Here is a 21,480-nt window from a genome sequence, read left to right on the forward strand (position 1 = left end):
TTTAACCAGTTGTACCAACTGATGGTCAAAAAAAGAAAAAGCCAGAGACACTGAGCTTTGGATCAATTAAACCTACTGCATGTTTATTATTACTAATCGCTGGGGTTTAACATCCCAAAACCACCATATGATTATGAGAGACACCGCAGTGGAAGGCTCCAGAAATTTTGACCACCTGGGGTTCTTTAAACTCTTTTAACAACCTTCTGTCTCCCCACCAGCACGGCTTTCGGAAAGGGTTATCAACTGTAACCCAGCTTACTGAAGTTGTTCACGATCTTGCCCTTTGTATAAATAACCGTTCCCAAACAGCTATAATACTGCTGGATTTATCGAAAGCGTTCGATCGTGTCTGTCATACCAAACTGATTTCAAAACTGGAAAACATAATAGGAGGTGGAGGGATTACGAATTGGGTAAAAGATTTCATTAGCGACCGCCAACAGTTTGTGGTTTACGAAGACGTATTATCAGGGATGGCTTCTGTAAAGTCAGGTGTGCCCCAAGGCTCTGTCCTTGGGCCATTATTATTTCTTATCTATAGAAATGACATTACAGCCGACATAGACTGCAAAATTAAGCCCTTTGCTGACAACTGCGTTATTTACAGGGAAATTAAAGACAGTGATGACCACAAGGCACAAAATAGTCCATTGGAAAAAAATTGCTCACTGGTGTGAAGAATGGCAAATGTCCATAAACTTAACAAAAATAGTCTGTATGACGGTGACCAGGAAAAAGGCACCCTCTGAGTTTACTTACAAAATAAACAACACACCTTTACAAAGGGTCTCGCTGCAGAAATATCTCAGTGTCACATTAACTTCCGATCTGAGATGGGGAGCGCACATAAATAACGTCACAGCTGCCGCTTTGCGCAAGCTGTTTTTCTTAAGAATGCGTCTCCCACTAGCACCGACACAAACTAGGCTCTTAACCTACACAACATTTGTTCGTCCAATTTTAGAGTACGCCAACACTGTTTGGTTCCCTCAATATGCCACTCATATCGCAAGGTTAGAATGGGTACAAAGGAAGGTCGTAAGGTTTATCTACAACAAGTATAAACGCACCGACTCGCCCACTAACCTTTTAGAATCTTGCGGTCTTTCTACACTAGCGACAAGAGCAAAACTGGCATGATTAAAATTTCTACACAACCTGCTTCATAACCGCAGCCACATCGATTCATCAAAATACATCTCCCTAGCAGAATCCAGACAACTAAGACATAAACATGCATTCACCATTACAGAATACACCTTGAACAACGATTGCTTCAAGGATTCATTCTTTCCCCTGTCAATAAAAGAATGGAATAGTCTAGATTCCTCAATTACCAGTATACAATTATTGGCAGAGTTCACCTCGAAAATCGAGGACATGTTCTGCAAATAATTTTCCAGTTATCTTTTTCTTTTTTGATGAGCCGTATTATCGTTTTTTCTAGCGGTTACTTTTGTGGAATAAGTGTTCGCGTTCAATTGCGCGTAAACAACTTTGTTTTGCTGGTTACAGTAACTGGTTCTAAGTTATCAAAGTGCATATTTTTCTGGTGTATTGTTTTCAGTGCTCTTGTGTTTGTGTACAACTAGTGTTGTATTGTCTTTTTACTAGCGGTTATTTTTTGTGGAATAAATGTTCACATTCAATTGCACGTATACGAATTTGTTTTGCTGGGTGCAGTAACTGGTTCAAAGTTACCTAAGTGTGTATTTTTATGGTGTATTGTTCTCAATGCTCTTGTGTTTGTGTACAACTAGTGTTGTATTGTCTACTAGATAAGAGCTGTGTTATATGCCGTCTTCAAGTATGTACCGTTTGCTCAGTGATTGTATACAATCAACGGCATTTTTTTCAGAATGTACTTATTGAATTTTGCCTCAAGGCCCCTGCAGGCATTTTTGCCTCCAGCCACTCTTAGATGTTCTGACAAATATGCCGCTGTACAAACATGAAACTGAAAACTGTATTGTGTATCTACGAACTGTTGGCCTTCTGCTTTGGTCTCGTATGAGACTGGCAGTACCAAAAATAAATGTTTAAAGTACTAGTATTGCACAGACGATCATTTGCTGAAAGCACTGCCATGTTCAGAAATTCATTCGAAAAGCCGAGCCATGTAGTGGAAGCTGTAAAAAATGTAGTTCTCATTTGCTTAGAATGAATACAAATGATAGCAACTTACACATTTACTCCAAACCTGAAATTTGGTTCTTTTTAGGCAAAATTAAAACAGGACTGGCTCAAAAACAAAGGATTCTTAATTAGACTCAAGGAACGTATATTATTTAAAAAAGTTAGCGATAGTTTACACAGAATCTCCATGAGTTGTCCTTCTTCCTGACTAAAATGACAGGAGCTGCTAACGGAATACACAATTCTTGTATGACGCCCTTCTTTAGCATATCTTCAACTTGCTCGGCGATGAATTTCCTTTCGGAAGACGATACGCGATAGGGCTTCTGGCGTATCGGTAGTGCTTGGCCTGTATAGATTCGGTGTTGCGTATGTGAAGAGGGTGGTGTAGCGGTAGACGACTCATCTTGGGCAAAGTCAAAGACAGAGGTGTAGCCTGCGAGCAGCTCCTGCAGCAGAGACCATTCAGTTAAAGGAAGCGTTTTGTTGATAATGCATTCAATGTTGGCAGAATAGTCGGGTACGAGTTGGCGTGGGGTCTCTTTAAGGCCACCGACAGTTCAAGTGACCGGATGGTAAGAGTAGTTTGCTTTCGAAAGCTTGCCAATTTAACTCCTGCAGGCAGAGATATGGGCTGCGTGGAAACGTTCACAGTCCACAAATCGGCACAACTACCGACGGCGAGCATGAGGCAACAAGGCACAGTAATGTTTTTTTTTTTTTTTTGCGTAACTAAAATTCAGCTTGCCTAAACCATAGTAAGAGTCCGCACAAGAACGTGAAGAGTTTACGTGCACAAACATTGCGGTATGCGGGGCCAAACAAACGTCTTGAATACATCTTGGTAGGAAGCGCACAACTTTTACACAGGAACACAAGACACAAGCGTTCAACTTCAACCAGATGTTTATTGCAAATGTCAGAGTATATAAAGAGGGGAAAGAACAAAAGAAAAGTAAAATTCAGAACGACAAAAAACGCATGTGCAGTGCTATAAGTTACTCATCCATTATTATCAATCACACCACCCTAAAAAACAAAGTTCTTTCTGCGTGAGCAAGATAGAAGACGCACTAACACTCAAAGTCATCATGTGTCATTTCTGCTGCTTCAACAATCAAAAAGGTTAATAAATCACCATCACGATACAAAATGCATGTGTTGTCGAAATACGGCACACAACCGCACTCCTTACAGTGGATCGCCAATGACCATCCGTAGCCTTTTGCACTTTATTATGGTGTTCTTTTAGCCCCTCATTAATGCATCTATCAGCATGTCCAACATGAGAGAGGCCGCAGGACAAGGGCACTCTATAGACAACGCACAGTGCACCCTCAACATATTTGTTGCAATGCTTAATTTGACAACCATATTTTTTCTTTTAAAATAGGACAGGTCGCACGACATATTTTTGACAGTTTCTCTGGTGAAGACATGACCACTCATACACCAACCCTATTTCCAATCTTTTTAGGATTGTGTGCAACCGCACTCCTTACAGTGGATCGCCAATGACCATCCGTAGCCTTTTGCACTTTATTATGGTGTTCTTTTAGCCCCTCATTAATGCATCTATCAGCATGTCCAACATGAGAGAGGCCGCAGGACAAGGGCACTCTATAGACAACGCACAGTGCACCCTCAACATATTTGTTGCAATGCTTAATTTGACAACCATATTTTTTCTTTTAAAATAGGACAGGTCGCACGACATATTTTTGACAGTTTCTCTGGTGAAGACATGACCACTCATACACCAACCCTATTTCCAATCTTTTTAGGATTGTGTGCCACACCATGTAATTGTTATTAAAGGAGCACTGACATCAAATTTCAAGATCGAGATGTGCCCATCATTCGATCGCTTGGTATGCATAGGTCTTCTTGGCCAAATTTGAACGGCATCCATTGCGTGGAAGTTATTTTAATTAGATGTCAAACAGTGTAGAAAAGCTAAGGAGAAAAAATGAAAAATAGAAATGCCCTGCGACATCAACACTAGTACTACGAGTTCGATCCGAGTGTTCTTATCGTGGCGCCGACTAGTGCAGAAGCGCAGAAACCCACACGCTCGCCACGTCTGATCTTCATCACACCGAATTGAATGATTTGAAAGAACGGCGAAATAAAAGAGCATCATTAAACGTGTGCTTGTCGGTCAGCATGTTGGGTAATCGTTGCAAGTTGCAGGTGAAATACAGTCGTCTAGTTCGAAGCACTGAAAAAGTGCAATGAGGGTATGTTTTCATATCACCCATGTGTTACACATCAACACGACCACAAGCTATCAAAAGTGGAACAGCGTATAGTCGGATATCATCGCTAACAAGTAACATGCAGGTATCGTTGAATTTTAGTTCATCTGTAGACTTTGCGTCCACGTAAAAGTGGCAATACCGTGTTAACCGCGAGAGGCTGGATAGGTGGGGCCATCTGGAGGCGCAAAAAAGAACCTGGCAAGCAGGAAACGTATTCTATTTCTCTGCTGATGCTTATTTGCGATAGCTATATTGCATTAACCCCTCTGCGTACACTTGAATGCTTTGCACCCCAAAACACACCAATATAGCTAACTGAGACATACGAGCGAATACGGCTGAAGCGTGCATCCTCGGGCACCTCTTCACTGTTGCTTGGAACGGCGTCTATTTCAGAATCACTGTCCTGCAAAAGGCCGATCGAAGCAAAAATAATTCGCGACATCGCGAATCGCGGGGATTCGATGCTCCAGACTATCGTATTGAACCTGAGTCAACACTTTGTATGGCGACGACAGCAATGCAGGTGACAAGGCATGACTGAATGTGTCCGCCTAGCAGACAAAATGTTTGCTCCGCAAACATTTTGTCTGCTAGGCGGACACAGCTGAGCTTGACATCACTCTTTTCTGTAGAGAAGTGGTCAGCTGTGGCATGATCTGGAGGTGACCGCGAGGTAGCACCACTGCTGGTGCTCCCAGCGTAAGAAATGGTGGGATTGCCGGCTGTTTTGAATAGTGCTAGATACCAGTGATATAAATCAATAAAAGTGATAGTTATTCAACCCTCAGTTGCGTTTTAGGTCACGAATCGCTGCTACGGGGTCTATAGCTACTCGCTGACGCAAAAGTCTTGGCATGAGTAAATTTGAAGTCAGATCTCCTTGAAGACATCTTGAGACACAGAAAACATGTCCGAGCTGTCAAGAATGGTATCTTTCGTCAATAGAGAGGGCAACACGGTACGAAAACAAATCCCACCACTAGTACCACAATCCAGAGTGGAACCGCATTCACGCGAAAAAATCTATACCTAGAATGGTGTCATAGGTCGCACGTGCAAGCACCGTTAGTTCAGCTCTATACTTTCAATTTCCTACAGAAATTAAAAGAAAACAAAGACCATCCGGGCTCAACGTTTCTCACCCTATGCCGTGGAACAAATCACTCTGATTCCAAGAAAACATTACTTTTGTCCCAAGGCGATTTTCAATACATGCTCATTATGGAAAATGCAGCACCGGTATCAACTAAGGCAACAGTACTCACATTCTCTACAAAACCGCTCACTTTGTTCTTAACCAATACACCACAAGGGGGTCTTGAAGAAGATTTTGCAGCCTCGCCCCTATCTTTGGTTAGTTAGTTATGTTGGGTTTTATGGCACAAAAGCAGCAATAGCTATGATGCGCCAGACACTAGGTGATTTTTATGAGATAGTAAGATGACAAGTGCAAAAAACAAAATTCTATTTATAGTTTGCTTAAAATACATGTGGCCTCTAGAAACTGGAAAACGTCTTCAATGCAGATTATTGCATTTTCTGATAGCATTAACACTTGGTGAAAAGGTGTTTGCGTTCTGTAGAATTCTTTAAAATATTCCTGTCATTTGTTTTGAAAACTGGACACTGTATTAAAACATGATTAATAGCCCTAAAAGCTGTCCGACATCTGTTACAACAATCTCTGAATGGTACCTTTATTTCTGCTACGCTATGGCTCCCTGCCATTGCTGCTACTTTGTCTGCCTGTTCGTTTCCTGGGATGCCAACATGGCTTGGCACCAGTACGAGGCGGATATTCTTGCCATTTTTCTCAGCTTCTTGCAGCATTCGTAAAATGTCCTGAAGAAGTGGTTCGCTTTCAGACTTTACATGTAGGTCATTTAATGCGCTATACGACTCAGTGTATAGACTGATTTTTTGTTGTTTCTAGACAAAATCTCTTCAAGAGCAATAAAAAGAGCATATATTTCCGCTGTAAAAACAGATGCGAATTGTGGCAGTCAGATACAAGATTCTGAGTCTTTTGATATAACAGTACTTCTTGCATATTTCTGTGTTTTTGAACCATCAATCTAGTATTCAAAATGTTTGCTATATTTTTTTTGTACCCCTAGGACAGCCTGCATAATGTGCTCCAGAGGGGTTTTGTTTTTCCTTAAGTGGGTCAGGGCAAAATCGGTGTAATGTGAAAAGTACAACCATGGAGCCAGTCTTTCCGGCGTTTGAGCAATGTTGAGTGCTTGATTTGGTACCTTATATTCTAGGCATATTTTTTCAAAGCGCAAGAGAAGTGGTCTTATCATGAGCGGTCTGTTGTTGTATTGTGTTCTTGCACTAATGTGAGAAACAATGGTGTGACACATGTGATTTGTTTTCGATCGCGTTCCTAATATATACGATACTGTAAGCAGTGCTCTTTGGTATTCAAGACAAGGCTTATTGCTCTCGGCATACAGTATCTCGACGGATGAAGTCCTGTACGCTCCAGTCGCCAAGCGTAGTTCATGACTATGTATTGGATCAAGACGTTTCAAATAAGATTTCCTTGCCGACCCATAAACCACGCAGTCATAGTCAAGTACGCTGCGCACAATTGAGTGGTATATGCGTAATAGACAAACTTGATCAGCACCCCAGTGTTTCCATGACAGAAATTTTAGGATGTTAAACGACTTGTTTGCCTTCTTTTTTATGTTGGTTATATCAGCGACGAAGTTTAATTTGCTCTCAAAGACTAGGTTCAGATATTGGTGTTCTTGTTTCAGCGGAGATAGACTGGCATGCATCCCCATCCTGTTCCTCAGGATCGGGATGTATGCTACGCTTTTGCGAAAATAGAACGGTGACGGTTTTTCGAGTTGAAAAGCGAAAGCCATTTTGGTCAGCCCATTTGGTTATTATGTTGATGATGAGCTGGAGCTGTCTCTCACATGTAGATATACTTGAAGCCCGACATGCAATTTGAAGATTGCCCACATATAGTGAATGCATGATATAGAAGGTTGGATTACTCTATTTACTGAACTCATTTTGACCATAAAGAGTGTGGTGCTTCATATGCAAGCCTGCAGCACACCATTCTCTTGGATGAAAACACGTGATAGTATGGAGCCTAGCTGTACCTGAAACTTTCGGTCTGATAAAAAATCCAAAAGGCAGTTGAGCATTCTGCCGCGGATTCCTAAACTTGCCACGTCTCTCAACATACCAAACAAACAGCCATGTGGTGTAGTAGGCTTTCTCCAGGTCAAAAAAAGACTGCAAAGCAGTATTGCCTATATAAGAGAGCTTCACATATGATGGGTTCTAGGTGAACAAGACGATCGATTGTTGAATGCCCCTTTCCATACCCACACTGATGATTGTCTAGTAAATTATCTGTTTCAAGGGTGTATGTTAGTCTGATGTTGATTATGCTCTCATATGATTTTGCCATGCAGCTTGTCAGTGCAATAGGTCTATAGCTACCCAGTCACATTGGTGGTTTTCCAGGTTTTAGAAATGGGACTATGGTTGCCATTTTACATTAAGTGGCCATGCGGCCAGTTTTCCATATCACATTAAAAAATTTTAGTGATGCCTGTATGGAAGCTGGTGATAGGTGCGCAACCATTGTGTAATGAATTCTGTCCAGACCAACTGCTGTCTTTTTTCCCGCTGAAAGCACAGCGTTTAACTCGTGCAGTGTGATAGGTGTCTTATACGGCTCATCTAGTCGTCCAGTTATTGGTAGCTTCTGTTTCTCGGCTATCTGTTTGTTTTTCAGGAAAGAATGCCTGTAATTTGTGAACTTGGCATGGCGTGAAAATGTTCACTTAAAATATCCGCTTGCTTTTCAAGGGATATTTGTGTACCGGGGCTTGTAAGTATAGGTATTGTGTATGGGGAATAGTCACCGCTAAACTTTCTAACCTGGTCCCACATTTTTTTTTACGTGGTTGAGCTATTGATGGTGGATATGTATTTCTGCCAGGACAATTTTTCTGCTTGTCTGTGTATATATCTTTCTTGCTTTTGCTTTCAGTTGATTGAAAGCGAGGAGAATATTACACGTAGGATATCTGCGGAAAGAGCACCGTGCTTTGTTCTGTAGTTTTTTTTGCCATTGCGCACTTGCTGGTTCACCATGGTTTGAGCTTTTATCCCACTAGTCCCGTGGACTGAGGAATACCTTGCTCTGCTGCTGACAGTATGCACGAAGTGAACCTGTCATTCATTTCGTCAATTGTTATGTGGTCAAAAAACTCGGTATGTAGAGTGGCTTTCTCTGTAAATAAAGGTCAGTTAGCTTGGTGTAGCTTCTAACATTGTGGTTGGGATGGTATTGTCAGAAGGGGAGATGTCACTTTTACAACAGCAAGTAGATGATTGCTGCCATGAGGGTTGTTCATTTTTTACCATATAAAATCAAATATTGAGCTCGAGCACAGTGCCAAATCTAAACAGCTCATGGCTCTGTGCTTGGAGAGCAGTATGTGAGTGCTCCAGTGTTTAAAACACATAAATTGTTGGTTAGAATAAAATCCTTAACTACCTGCCCTCAACTGCCTGTCTTAGCACTTCCCCATAGTGTATTGTGCGCATTAACATCTCCTGCTATCACATAGGGTTCACGTAGCTGCTCCACAATCAGTTTTAGATCTTTTAGGATAAAAGCTCTTTGAGGTGGAATATATATTGAACACACAGTAATAGCTTTGTGCGATAAAATAGTGACAGCCGCTGTTTTAATGGAACTATTAACTAATACTTCTCTCACCGCCATCCCTTTTTGGACTATGATGGCGACCTGCCCGACAGCCGGTGTCCTTGCGAGCGATCGCGACGTGTAATAGTGTAACCTTTTAATATTTTGGTGTTTTCTGATCCCAGATTTGTTTCTTCTAAGCATAATGCAACAAGAGAAAAGCTTGTAAAAATGTCCTTAACGTCGCCTAAATTGCGCATCATGTCTCTGCAGTTTCAATGAATAATCTTAGCCATTGTGTGAGATGATGTGTATAAGATTTAGTTCTTTGAGCCGGTTTTGCATAAGCTAAGAAGCGATGATTTTCTTGCGCTCGGTTGTGCTCGGTTTGTGGGGCCACAACTTTGTTTCGGTTCCCTTTCCCTTCTCTGCAGGGAGGTATGATGGGCTGCCTGATCGTTCTGTTGGTTGAAGCAGGGTTTCCCAGGCTTTCAGTGTACAGTGGACTCACGTCCATGGACCACCATGGTGCTCAACACTGTTAGTGCCCTGCGAGGACGCTGGCCTCCTCAAAGGAGGCTGGCTACTCGGCACCATCGTTGAGGCCTGTTTTGCCTCGCCATTAGGTTAGCTGGCACCAACACTGGTCAAGGCTTTAGACCTACCTGAAGAAAGACACTTGGTGCCTTTTTTGCGCTCTTGTCTGGGGGACGGACTGTGGCCACTAAGTCTTGGAGTTCGACCTGTGTGCCTACAGAGACTGACGATGGTGCCTGCCCCTCTGCACCGCTTCAGTGTAGGTGCTCTTTTGGGCAACTTTCAGTGTAAGTCTTTTGCCATTGTTGGCAGGAGCCCTTTGCAGTTCATACAGTTTAACCTGTTGGTGCACTCGCTGTTATCATGTTCATTCTGGCCACATTTCACACAAGTTGGATTACCACGGCATGAATGAGACCTGTGTCCAAACCACTGGCACCGGAAGCACCTGCGAGAATTGGGTATATAGGGCCTTACACGCAGGTACAGGTAAGCAACCTTAACTGCTGTGGGAAGTGTTGTGCTTGAAAAGGTTAGTATAACATTCTTTTTCTGGATTTCCTTGTTATCTCTACTAATAATAATTGCTCATGCTGCAAGTACACCTTGATCCGCTAGAGCTTCCTCAATTTCTGCATCAGTGCACTTGAGCAGTTTATTGTCTGATATTACTCCTCGCGTGTTGTTGAGAGATCGGTGAGCTGTTACACGGACTTCATGTTGTCCGATTTTCATTAGGTGTCTGATTTTGTTGCTTTGTTCTTTGTTTTCGACTTGTATTAGAAGATCTGTATCCATTTTTTTTTGCACTGTAGTTTTTTCCAATGCACTCTGTGATTGCTTTTGCAATTGGAAATGGTGATATGTCCTGAATCTTAGTCTCGGTCAAAGACGTTACAACAAAAAAATTGCGTGTAGTCGCTCTCTTAAGCCAAAATTTTTCGGTTGCTTCAGTGTTTAAGGTTGCTTCCCTTTAACAGGACCGAACATTGTGGCATGGGGGGGTACTTTTTTCCATAGAAAAGCATGACCATTTGGTGGCTATGCTGGCCACCCACAATCGAGTCCAACAAGGGGAACGTATACAGACGTTAGCCATACACTGCCACTATAACCCTGTGATCTTGACCAAGATAAGCCATTCCCCAGGGTTAACCCTCGCCGCCATAAAAATGAAGTAACCAGAAGATATAAGAAGACAAAACAGGTGCGAAAGATATGGAAAAAAAAATTACGGCATATTCACGGGGTGAATGATGATGAATGGGCGAAGCTCCGGAGGGATTCATCGGTAAACTGTGAATCTTCCGTGTAATTCGCCCAGTCGATCATCATGTAAAGACGTGAGAAACGCTGTGTGTGTATATACACAAATCAACTTTTATTTGTTCTTAGACGATGGATGGCTTGCGATGTCCCTTGCCTCGCGCGCTCGCACATCGGGATTCTGTCTGCGAGCACGCGCTGCTGCCGCCTTGCACTCTCTCCGCTGTGCAGCCTTATCCATCCGGCGACTCCGAGCGCGCGCCAGCAGCGAACGAATTTTATTACAACACTCCCCCTAGCGTACGTCGCCGCACTAAATCAAACGATTGCCTTCAACCAATGACACGCGCCATATGTGACATCATTCCTATTTTATAAGATCTCGCGTCTTTCATCAACTACAAGTACCGCTTTCTAGTTTATAACATCTTGCATCTTTTCATCATCAGCTACAAGTACCACCATCTAGTAAACACTACAAGAACTAAACGAGAGGTGGCTACATACAGGAGACGGTACCGCCATCTAGTGAACACTGCAAGAACTAAACTAGAGGTGGCTACATACAGGGGACGGTACCGCCATCTAGTGAACACTGCAAGAACTAAACTAGAGGTGGCTACATACAGGCTACAGGGGACGCACAGCCCACGCCCTAAGGAGCTTCGCCCCTAAAAAACGGGGAGAGAGAGAGGGATAGGAAAAGGCGCCAGCAGATTTCTCCTGGGTGGGTCAGCCCAGGGGTGCCGTCTATGTGCAGCTGGGGCCAAAGGGGTGCGTGGTCTCTGCGGGGGGGGCCTTAAAAGTCCAAGCACCCAGCGTCAGCTCAACCCCCAGGATCCCCTTTTCCCCAGACACGGCTAAGCCACGCAGAGCGAGGCGTGGGAGAGAGTCGAAACCCCTTCCCTGTTGGCTCGAGTTCGTGGTGTTGCCATACCCCAAACGCCTGCTTGCACAGACGCCTATGTGGGGTCGCCCCCATGATGATGGCGTCCCCGAACAGTGACACAGGGACGGAGATAGCTGTTGGTGTGCGGGTGGTGAGGTAACGCTACGATTGGAGCAAGGGGAGTCAGCACGTGCTGCATGTTGCCGTTAGGAAGAGCTCAGTAATCGTCGAGACTCACCAGCAGACACATAGGGCATGTACATGTTGAATCGTGGAGCTAACTGCTGGCGATGGTAGCAGTAACTAGCAATGTGTCCAGGTAACTCATAGTTGTAGCAAGTATGGTTGTCGCGTCTAGTCGTCCCCGGCGAGGTACACCTCGTTGGTTGATAAAAGCCAGGAGATGGCGGCTGAGGAGTAAATCGGCGTGATCCAGCTTGCCTGTGTTGCTGGTTTTCGAGTGCCCGTTCCCTCCTTCGTTTGAACCCATCGGTGTAGTTCGGGCGAAGCTCGAAGAAGCTCTGACGAATCCTGGGTACTGGTGGTTCATGGGAACGTTAGTCGAATTCACACTGATGACAGACACTGGTGGTGTCCACAACTTGCAGTTGAGCAAGTTCTTCCTTAACCACTCGTCTTATAACCAAAGAGATGTCTTCCTGACATGGAAGGTCGACACTTGCAATCGTGGGCACATTGTCAAAACGTCTGAATTTCAGTAGGATTCTCCTTCTCTTTAGCGCTTCAAAAGCTCGGCAGTGTTTCCTTAGGTCAGGTGTGTGTAGGTCTTCTTTCGTGACAAGAAAATTGTACACGACTTCCGCGATTCCTTTGAGGAGATGACCTACCTTACCTTCGTCAGACATGGTCGCACTCACAATTCCCCAAAGCTTCAATACAGCCTCGATATAGGTGGTGCATGTTTCCCCAGGTAACTGAGCTCTGCGTGAAAGCGTTCACTCTACCTGCTTGAACTTAGCAGTCGAGTCACCAAAACACTTCCTCAGTTAGTCTACAAAAGTGTCCCATGAGGTCAATGCATTCTCATGGTTGTCGAACCAAAGATACGCGATGCCAACGAGAAAAAAACACCACGTTCTCGAGCTGCTTAGCAGTGCTCCAGCGGCTGCTGCGACTCACTCTTTGGTAGTGTTGAGCCAGTCCTCAACATCGTCATCCGGCTACCCCGAGAAAGTCCTTAAGTTGGTTGACGTTCTGGTGTGCCATAGCCAGCTTGTCCTGTTGTGTGAAAGTGTTGCTCATCAGCGGCAAAGTTATTATTGCCGGCTCCTGCATCCTTCAAGTCTGGTAGCTGCAGTGGCCAGCCTGCCAAGCGTCTGCTCCGCTGCAAAATTGGTAGAGCTGGGTCGTCCAGATCAATGTACCTGGCTCCTTCCACCAAACTGTTATGAGTGAATGTGTTTATTTACAGATGAGATGAAATGGCATTGGGAAAAAGCAGTGTACTTGTGAGACAGGCCTAGTCCGGTTCACCCAACCACACAGTCCAAACGCCGGCTCCACTCTTCTTCTTCTGCGTCCCGTACACTCGTGCACCTTCGTTGAATTTTTTCTGGGGGCAGACGAAACTCGCTGAGCGAGTTAAAACTTGCATAACACGCGAGCCCCGGTTATTGGCTGTCACTCGGGCGACAACATAACTCATGTGACTGAGATGAGCGAATATCACGAATGGGCCACAAGAGTTTGCTAGAAACTTCCAGTACAATTCTTTTCTACGAACAGGAGTCCACAGCCAAACGTAGTCACCAGGAGAAAACTCTATGGGGATATGCTTGGCATGGTAGCGACTCTTACTTTGTTCTTGAGAGGACAATGTTCGAAGGCACGCTAGTTGACGTGCTTTTTCAGCACGACACACCATCTGAGCGATGGACAGATCTTCACTGATGCGAGAAAGGTAATGAAGAGTCCATAAAAGTCCGAGGGTTTCATGCGTAAAGCAGTAAAAGGGGCGGATGTCCAGTAACTTCATGTTTGGTAATGTTGCATGCGTAAGTGATAAACGGTAAGATGGCATCCCAGTTTTTGTGGTCTGCATCAACGTACATCGATAGCATACTCATAGGAGTTAGATTCATTCTCTCGGCCAGAACGTTAGTTTTCAAATAGTAAGGCTGACGATAAGAGGAGTCACAGAGGCGCAAAACTTTTTCAACCACATCGGCGATAAATTGCCGTCCATGGTTGCTGATGACAACCCGTGGAGCACCGTGATGCAGAATGACCCGTTGTAACATAAAAGAGAAAACAGCAGCTGCTGTGGCTGATGTCAGTCCGTTCGTTTCCATATAACAAGTTAAATAATCTACGCACACTATAACATATCCGTGGCTGGATGTGGTCTTAGGGAGGGGTCCGAACAAGTCGATGCCTACTTTTTCAAGAGGAGATGTCGGTGGTGAGTATAGATGGGCTGCAAATAAACTGCGGAAGCAGTGATGAATTGCTTGTGGCGCTGACATATAGCACGCCTGGTGGCATACTGTTTCGTGGTCTTTCAGATTTTCGGCCAGTAGAACCTCTCACGTAGTCGATATAGTGTACGTGTAAAACCGAGATGACCGGTTGTTATGTCATCGTGCATAGAATGAAAGATGACCTGATGCAGGCTTTCCGGCACCCCTAGAAGCAATGGGAGGCCGTCGATTGAATAGTTTCTCTTGCACAGCAAGCCATTTGAAACTGTGAAGCACTTGTCGGAAGAGTTATGTGCAGCTTCGAGCAAGGGTTTCAGGGTAGGGTCGCTTTGTTGATCGCGTTTGAAGCTGCTAATATCTGGGAAGTAAGAGGAGACAGAAACTAAATAGCCATCAATGTCATCTTCGCCAGCATTGGTGTACTGAAGGAAGGCGGGATAAGCAGTCGTCATCCGTGTGACATCATCCGCTCCTATAGGTTACATAAAAGCTTTACTCTTGGAGGTGCAATGCCCAGCAAGCCAGCTGGCCAGACGGGTCGTGAATTCCCACAAGCCAGCATAGTGAGTGATGGTCGGTTACTGTTGTGAACTCGTGGCCATGTAGATACAGTCGTAACTTCTGAATGGCAAAGACTACTGCTAAGCACTCGACCTCGGTGATGGTGTAGTTCTTCTCTCCTCTGGTCAGTGTCCGACTAGCATATGCAACCACGTACTGGAAGCCGTTGCAGAGTTGGACTAGCAAAGCACCGACACCCAGTCCACTATCATGAGTATGCAGTTCAGTGAAAGCATCAGGATCGAAATGCTTCAGGATGGGTCCTAAAGTCAATAAAAATTTCAGCTGTTGCAATGCAGCCTCACATTTAACATCCCACAAGCACGGTGTGTCTTTATGGAGAAGGAACGTGAGTGGGGAGGCAAGTTGCGCGAAGTTCTCAATAAGTCGGCAGAAATATGAGCACAGACCCAGAAAACTTCGTTGGTCCTTCAATGTTCGTGGTTGCTCCAAGGTACAAACCACTGCGGTGTTCTGTGGGCCTGGTCGTACGCCTTCTTTGTCCATGAGAGAGCCAAATACGAGGACTTGACGTTCTCCAAAATGGCATTTCTTAGAGTTTAAAACGAGGCCAGCTTCATGTAAGCATTCAAGTACAAGTGACAAGCGGTGGTTGTGCTCTTGAAAAGTATTTCTGTAGATAATCACATCATCTAAATAGCATATGCAAATTTTCCATTTTAGTCTACAGAGTACTGTATCCATAAATCCCACAAATGTCGCTGGAGCATGGCACAAACCGATGGGCGTAACGCTAAACTAAAAAAGACCATCAGGTGTTACAAAGGCCGTCTTCTCCTTATCTGAGAGATGAATAAGAATTTGCCAATACCGACAACACAAGTCGACAGAAGAAAAATAGGAGGCAAAATGCAGGCAGTCCACGGCGTCATCTATACATGGCAAAGGGTAGACGTCTTTTTTTGTAATGGAATTCAGGCAGCGATAGTTTACACAGAATTTCTATGAATTGTCCTTCCTGACTAAAATGACAGGAGCTGCCAACAGACTACACGATTCTTGTATGACGCCCTTCTTTAGCATATCTTCGACTTGCTCGGCGATGACTTTTCCTTTCGGAAGGCAATATGCGATAGGGCTTCTGGCATATTGGTAGTGCTTGGCCTGTAGAGATTCGGTGTTGCATATGTGAAGAGGGTAGTGTAGCGGTAGACGTCTCATCTTGGGCAAAGTCAAAGACAGAGGCGAAACTAAAAATGAAATAGACTTCATTCTGTGTGCACACCCAGGCATTATACAGGATGTAGAAGTAGTTGGCAAGATCTGATGCAGTGACCATAGAGTAGTAAGAGCTTGTATTCACCTAGATTTAAAGAAGCAAATACCAAAGCTGATACACAAAAAGCCAATTAATGAATTTGCAGCACAGCGCAAAAGTACAGGAATTCAGAGTTTTGCTTCAGAATAGATTCGAGGCACTAAACGAGGCAACGGACGTTAGCAATGACACCATCAACGATAATCTAAGTAGAGTTCGCAGAACGTTTTAACTTACATATCTTGAACACCTTCTTCAGAAAACGAGCTAACCGTAAGTGGACGTGGCGAATTCCTAATGGCAAAACTAAAAATGAAATAGAGTTTATTCTTTGTGCACACCCAGGCATTGTACAGGATGTAGAAGTAGTTGGCAAGATCCGATGCAGAGACCATAGAATAGTAAGAGCTCGTATTCACCTAGATTTAAAAAAGCAAAGACAAAAACTGAAACGCAAAAAGCCAATGAATGAATTAGCGGTCAAAGCGAAAGTACAGGAATTCGGAGTTTTGCTTCAGAATACATTCGAGGCACTAAACGAGGTAACCGACGTTAACGTTGACACAATGAACGATAATCTTGCTAGTATCATCAAAGAGTGTGAAATAGAAGTCGGAAGTACAGTCACTAGACAGGACACTGGCAAACTATCTCAGGAGACGAAAGATTTTATCATGAGACGACAAACCATGAAAGCCTCAAATGCAACCCACAAAATAGAGCTAGTGGAGCTTTCGAAATTAATCAATAGGCGTAAGTTAGCCGACGTGAGAAGGTATAACATGGAGAGAATTGAGCAGGTGTAAAAAGCGGCAAAGCCTAAAAGCTGCGAAGGCAAACTTATGCATTGGTAAAAATCGAATTTATGCATTAAGGAGCAAGGAAGACAATGTCATAACCAATATGAATAGGATAGTCGAAGATGGCGGAGGAGTTCTACAGGGAGCTGTACAGAAGCCGAAACAGCCAGGATAATATCGTGAGAAACAATAATATTACAGAGGAATTCGACATCCTACCAGTAACGACAGCGCAAGTAAGGAAAGCCCTAGAAGGAATGCAAACAGGCAAATCCGTTGGGCAGGATAAGATAACAATAGAGCTCCTGAAAGATGGTGGAGAAATTGTGTTAGGAAAACTGGCTACCTTATGTACAAAGTGTCTCTTGACAAGAAGGGTACCAGAATCTTGGATGAACGCCAACATCCTCTTGATCCATAAGAAAGAAGAAGTCAAGGACTTGAAAAATTACAGGCCAATCAGCTTATTGTCCGTTCTCAACAAAATCTTTACAAAAATAATAGCTAATAGAACTGGGGCAACATTAGAGTTCAATCAACTAAAGGACCAAACAGGATTTCGTACAGGCTACTCCACAATAGACCATATTCATACTATCACTCAGGTAATAGAGAAATGTGCTGAATACAACCAACCCCTATACATAGCCTTCATAGATTACAACAAGGAGTTTGACTCAGTCGAGACATTGGCAGTAATGCAGGCACTGCGAAATCAGGGCATCAAAGCACCTTACATTAAACATACTGGAAGAAATCTACAGTGGATCCACAGCCACCAGAGTTTTCCATAAAAAAAGCGACAGAATCCTAATAAATAAAGGCGTCGGGCAGGGAGACAGGATCTCTCCAATGCTACTTACCGCGTGTTTACAGGAAGTTTTCAGGATTCTAGATTGGGAAGAGTTAGAAATAAGAGTTAGAATAAGATGAGATTATGCTCTAACATATCATAGCATCCAATGTTTATAGGCATCTGGAAGCTAACAATGTTTTCTTCACTAATCAACACAAATTTCGAAGGAATTTTTTATGTGAGACTCAATTATTCGAACTAACAACTGATCTGAACGTTAACATGGATAAATCTGCAAACTGATTGTGCCTTCCTTGAATTTTCAAAAACTTCTGATCTCGTTGCTTGTTGCCACTTAATTCTGAAATTACACAGAGAAGCGTTCTTGGGCCATTACTATTTTTAATACCTATACATTGACTACTTACTGACTAATATTTCCTCACATGTGTGCATTTTCACAGATGATTGCATTCTTTATCATTCTATTAAAACTAATGACAATCACCAAGTCTTCCAGAAAGACCTTGAGCTTGTTTCTTTCTGGTGTAATGCTTGGCTAATGAAGCTTAACATTGCTAAATGGAAAATCATTAGTTTTAGCCTTAAGCATAATATATCTACCTTTACGTAGCATATAAATAACACGACTATCTTACATGTCACACAATATAAATAGCTTGGTCTTCATCTAACTTCAACCCTTTCATGGTCAACTCGTAGTGAATACATTTGCGCCAATGCTTCCAGATCTTTTGGCTACATACGTCGCAAGTTACATCATTCTATTAATGACATTCGTAAACTAGCATATCAAACATTTGTACAACTTCAGCTTGAGTATGCGGCATCCATTTAGTCTACCCATAAAAAATATCTAATCGAAAAAGTTGAATCTGTACAAAATAGGGTGGTACCTTTCATTTCACATTGTTACGACTATAACAAAAGCATCATGCAAATTAAACGCGACTGATCTGTTCACTCTTTGCATAATCATCGGGATATTCCCCTGCTAACACTGTTTCATAAGTACATCTATAACACACCATCATAATTTTTACAGCTTCAAACACCCCCATAAAGGTCACAACATTTATACAATCAGTTTAACTTCATCCGCATTTACGAAAAGACTAACTCATTTAACTATTCCGCTCTTCCAAAGGCGATTCACCTTTAGGACGATGTTAGTAGTGCAGCCCTTTACAGTCACTATCACTCGTATCGGGATTACAAAATTGTCCATGTTAATTATCTATGTTATAGTAATTATATTGTAAATGGTCAGAACTTAAACCAAGTTCAAGTTCTGACCATTTACAATCAAATTACTATTGACAATATCCCTTTGATAATCAAGATGTTAATCTCTTAACTGATAATGACAAGGTCCTGACTGTCCCACAAAATTTTCCAAATTACTCCAAGCTAATAAACAAAGAAAGTGTTTTCGTCAGTGAAAGACATGTTTTAAATTTATTTTTAATTTAATGATGTTGAGGTTTCTTTCTCTCCCACTCTCTTAATTAGTATTGTTCTTACTGGGTGGCCAAATGCAGCCTATTTAAAAAAGAGAGAGAAACGAGAAAAAAGGAAGGCAGGTAGGTTAACCAGATGCTAGGAGCCTATTTGAAGTTGTATTTAAATATACTGGGCATCAGGTAAAACAGCAGCAGGCTTACATATAGTGCATGTCATTAGCTTAAGTATTGCACGAACTCGCATCCATGAAACGATTTCCAACGAGTAACAGGTACCGATCCGTCCATGCATTCGTCTGATCTAATGGCTCGAATCACACAACATGCCTGTGATCTACATCATGAAACTCGTTCCCTCAGTCATGTGTGGTACATACCCACCTACCAAGACTTGTGGAATGTGGGTATGTGCCACAGGTGACCCACAGACTACATCAAACCAGGAAACAAAACATTACACCTTGGAAATCTTAAAGATATAGTCACAGCAAATCCAGTGCCTGTGTTGTTGGCATTGTCAATGAGTGAAAAATCCCAATGAATGCAAAGAAAAAACATCACGAAAGAAGCCGTAATCGAACACAGGCATTCTGCATGACAATCAAGTATTCTATTACAGATAGTTGTTTCCTCGGTGTCTGGGCACCTAGGCATTAATTGCCAAGATTCTGGGTGTACCCCTGATTTTCAGTCATGTGCAGTTATCAAGCATCATCAGGACTAGCTTACCCCTGAAATACTGGAGGCCTTGGAGATTGCTAGACGGCGTGAGTAGGCCTTCGGTTGCCTATTCAGAAAAAGAAATTGTCTTTTTATCTGATTGATTGCACAAGCTATGAGAATGACTTTATTTTTCTTTGACTATCACTTTTTGTTCCTTCTTTTTTCGTTCCACTGCATAGGTATATATGAGTGGTTTGAAGAATAAAGTTTTTGTTGTAAGTCAGCGCTCTGTATGTGTACTTCTTCCTCTGATCTTTTGTTCTTCGCGCTGTTTATTTTTTCAACTATGTCGTACCAACACGGCCAAGCAACCCCTTTAGCTTCTATTACACAGCTATGACAGTGCCTCAAACTGCTTTAGAAAAGACCCTATCCAGATTGTGGTGGTTTTATCACCCCCTATAAAGCCGTTTGTGCCTCAGTGCACACACGTCTTCACAGATAGACCGCATTTAGGTTTAACAGCCGCCAAGCAGAAGTTGACTCTCACTCAGCGCTACTGGCAGTGAAGAGGCTAAGCCATCGCAGGCAAAAAAATAGCAAACATATTTGGCATTTGGCAGTAATTGTAGATATATGTCCTCTGGAAGATACACATGGGGCGCAATAACCACATTTCATCATGGATTTCTCGTAGTGAGTTGATCATCAGAGACGCCGCATTTGTGGTACCTTGTGTTTTGTTATATTGCTTCAGTGTTTCATTAAAATATTGTTATAAGAGTGTCACCAGGCACGTGTTTGATTTGGCTGGTGATCTCATTATTATAAAAGAGAGTGAATAAATGTACAGTAAAACTTCATTGATTTGAACTCTGTTATTTCAAAATTCAGCTTAATTTGAAGAATTTATGTGGTCCCATATTCTGAAATATAAGTTTAAGTGAATAGTTTGAAGGGGCAGTCAGCACCAGTTCGGTTAGTTCGAAAACATTGGGTACCATGTGCCATTCACGATTCAGATTTTGCTACAAATCCGCAAAAACGGTGGCTTTTAAAAGTCACAAGGCAATGCACTGTAACAATACTAATGAGTGACAGATGAAGCATCCCAGCCACGCTCAAGTCGTTGCGAAAAAGAAAGACGTGGTCTTGCAATCAACTTAAATACATGCCTGCAAAAAATGTGTGCTTCACCGCACTGCAGCAATAACACGCAGGTAGCACATTGCATGCTTCTCGCAATGTCAGTCAGTGAATCATGAATTACCCATTCCTTCTGGAAGTACAAATAAGTTAGTAAAGGTCAGTCTGATGCAATATGAGATGTATGGGAAAGTCCAATTGGCCACTGCTCCAGCAATTTGCGCTATTGCATGGCTGGGGGAGTTTTTGCCTGTAATGCCTTCTTTGAAAACTCACTTCGGAAACTACAATGATCATGTTTTCCAGCCAAAACACATAGCTAATTCCAGCACACTGGACAATATTAAATTTTTATAATTTATCAAACAGAATGGGCAAATGTTCGCATCATGACGCACCGACGCTGCAAGGAGAAAGTCATATGCTGCCGGCGTGTCAATACTGTGTTGCACAGAAGCTTATCTTCTTTTCAGAGGTGCACTGTGTGTGTCGGCTTAGACGTATATGGTTATCGGTGTGACGGGC

At 42.9% G+C, this 21,480-nt stretch overlaps 2 protein-coding genes across 8 annotated transcripts in view; one reads left to right on the forward strand and one right to left on the reverse strand.

Moving 5' to 3' along the window:
* LOC119177288 (uncharacterized) overlaps positions 1-21,480 on the reverse strand; it is a 148,105-nt gene that overhangs the window by 98,014 nt on the left and 28,611 nt on the right. The gene's annotated exons all lie outside the window — the stretch shown is intronic.
* The window catches only part of LOC142775890 (uncharacterized), a 30,630-nt gene that overhangs the window by 3,277 nt on the left and 5,873 nt on the right, over positions 1-21,480 (forward strand). For both annotated transcript variants that reach the window (XM_075878347.1, XM_075878348.1), the window contains exon 2: positions 9,528-9,917. In XM_075878347.1, the coding sequence (XP_075734462.1) occupies positions 9,860-9,917 (58 nt within the window). In that variant the 5' untranslated portion in view covers positions 9,528-9,859. The remainder of the gene's footprint in view (positions 1-9,527; positions 9,918-21,480) is intronic.

This window comes from Rhipicephalus microplus, chromosome X (genome assembly GCF_043290135.1).
Source record: "Rhipicephalus microplus isolate Deutch F79 chromosome X, USDA_Rmic, whole genome shotgun sequence".
NCBI classification, from domain to species: domain Eukaryota; kingdom Metazoa; phylum Arthropoda; class Arachnida; order Ixodida; family Ixodidae; genus Rhipicephalus; species Rhipicephalus microplus.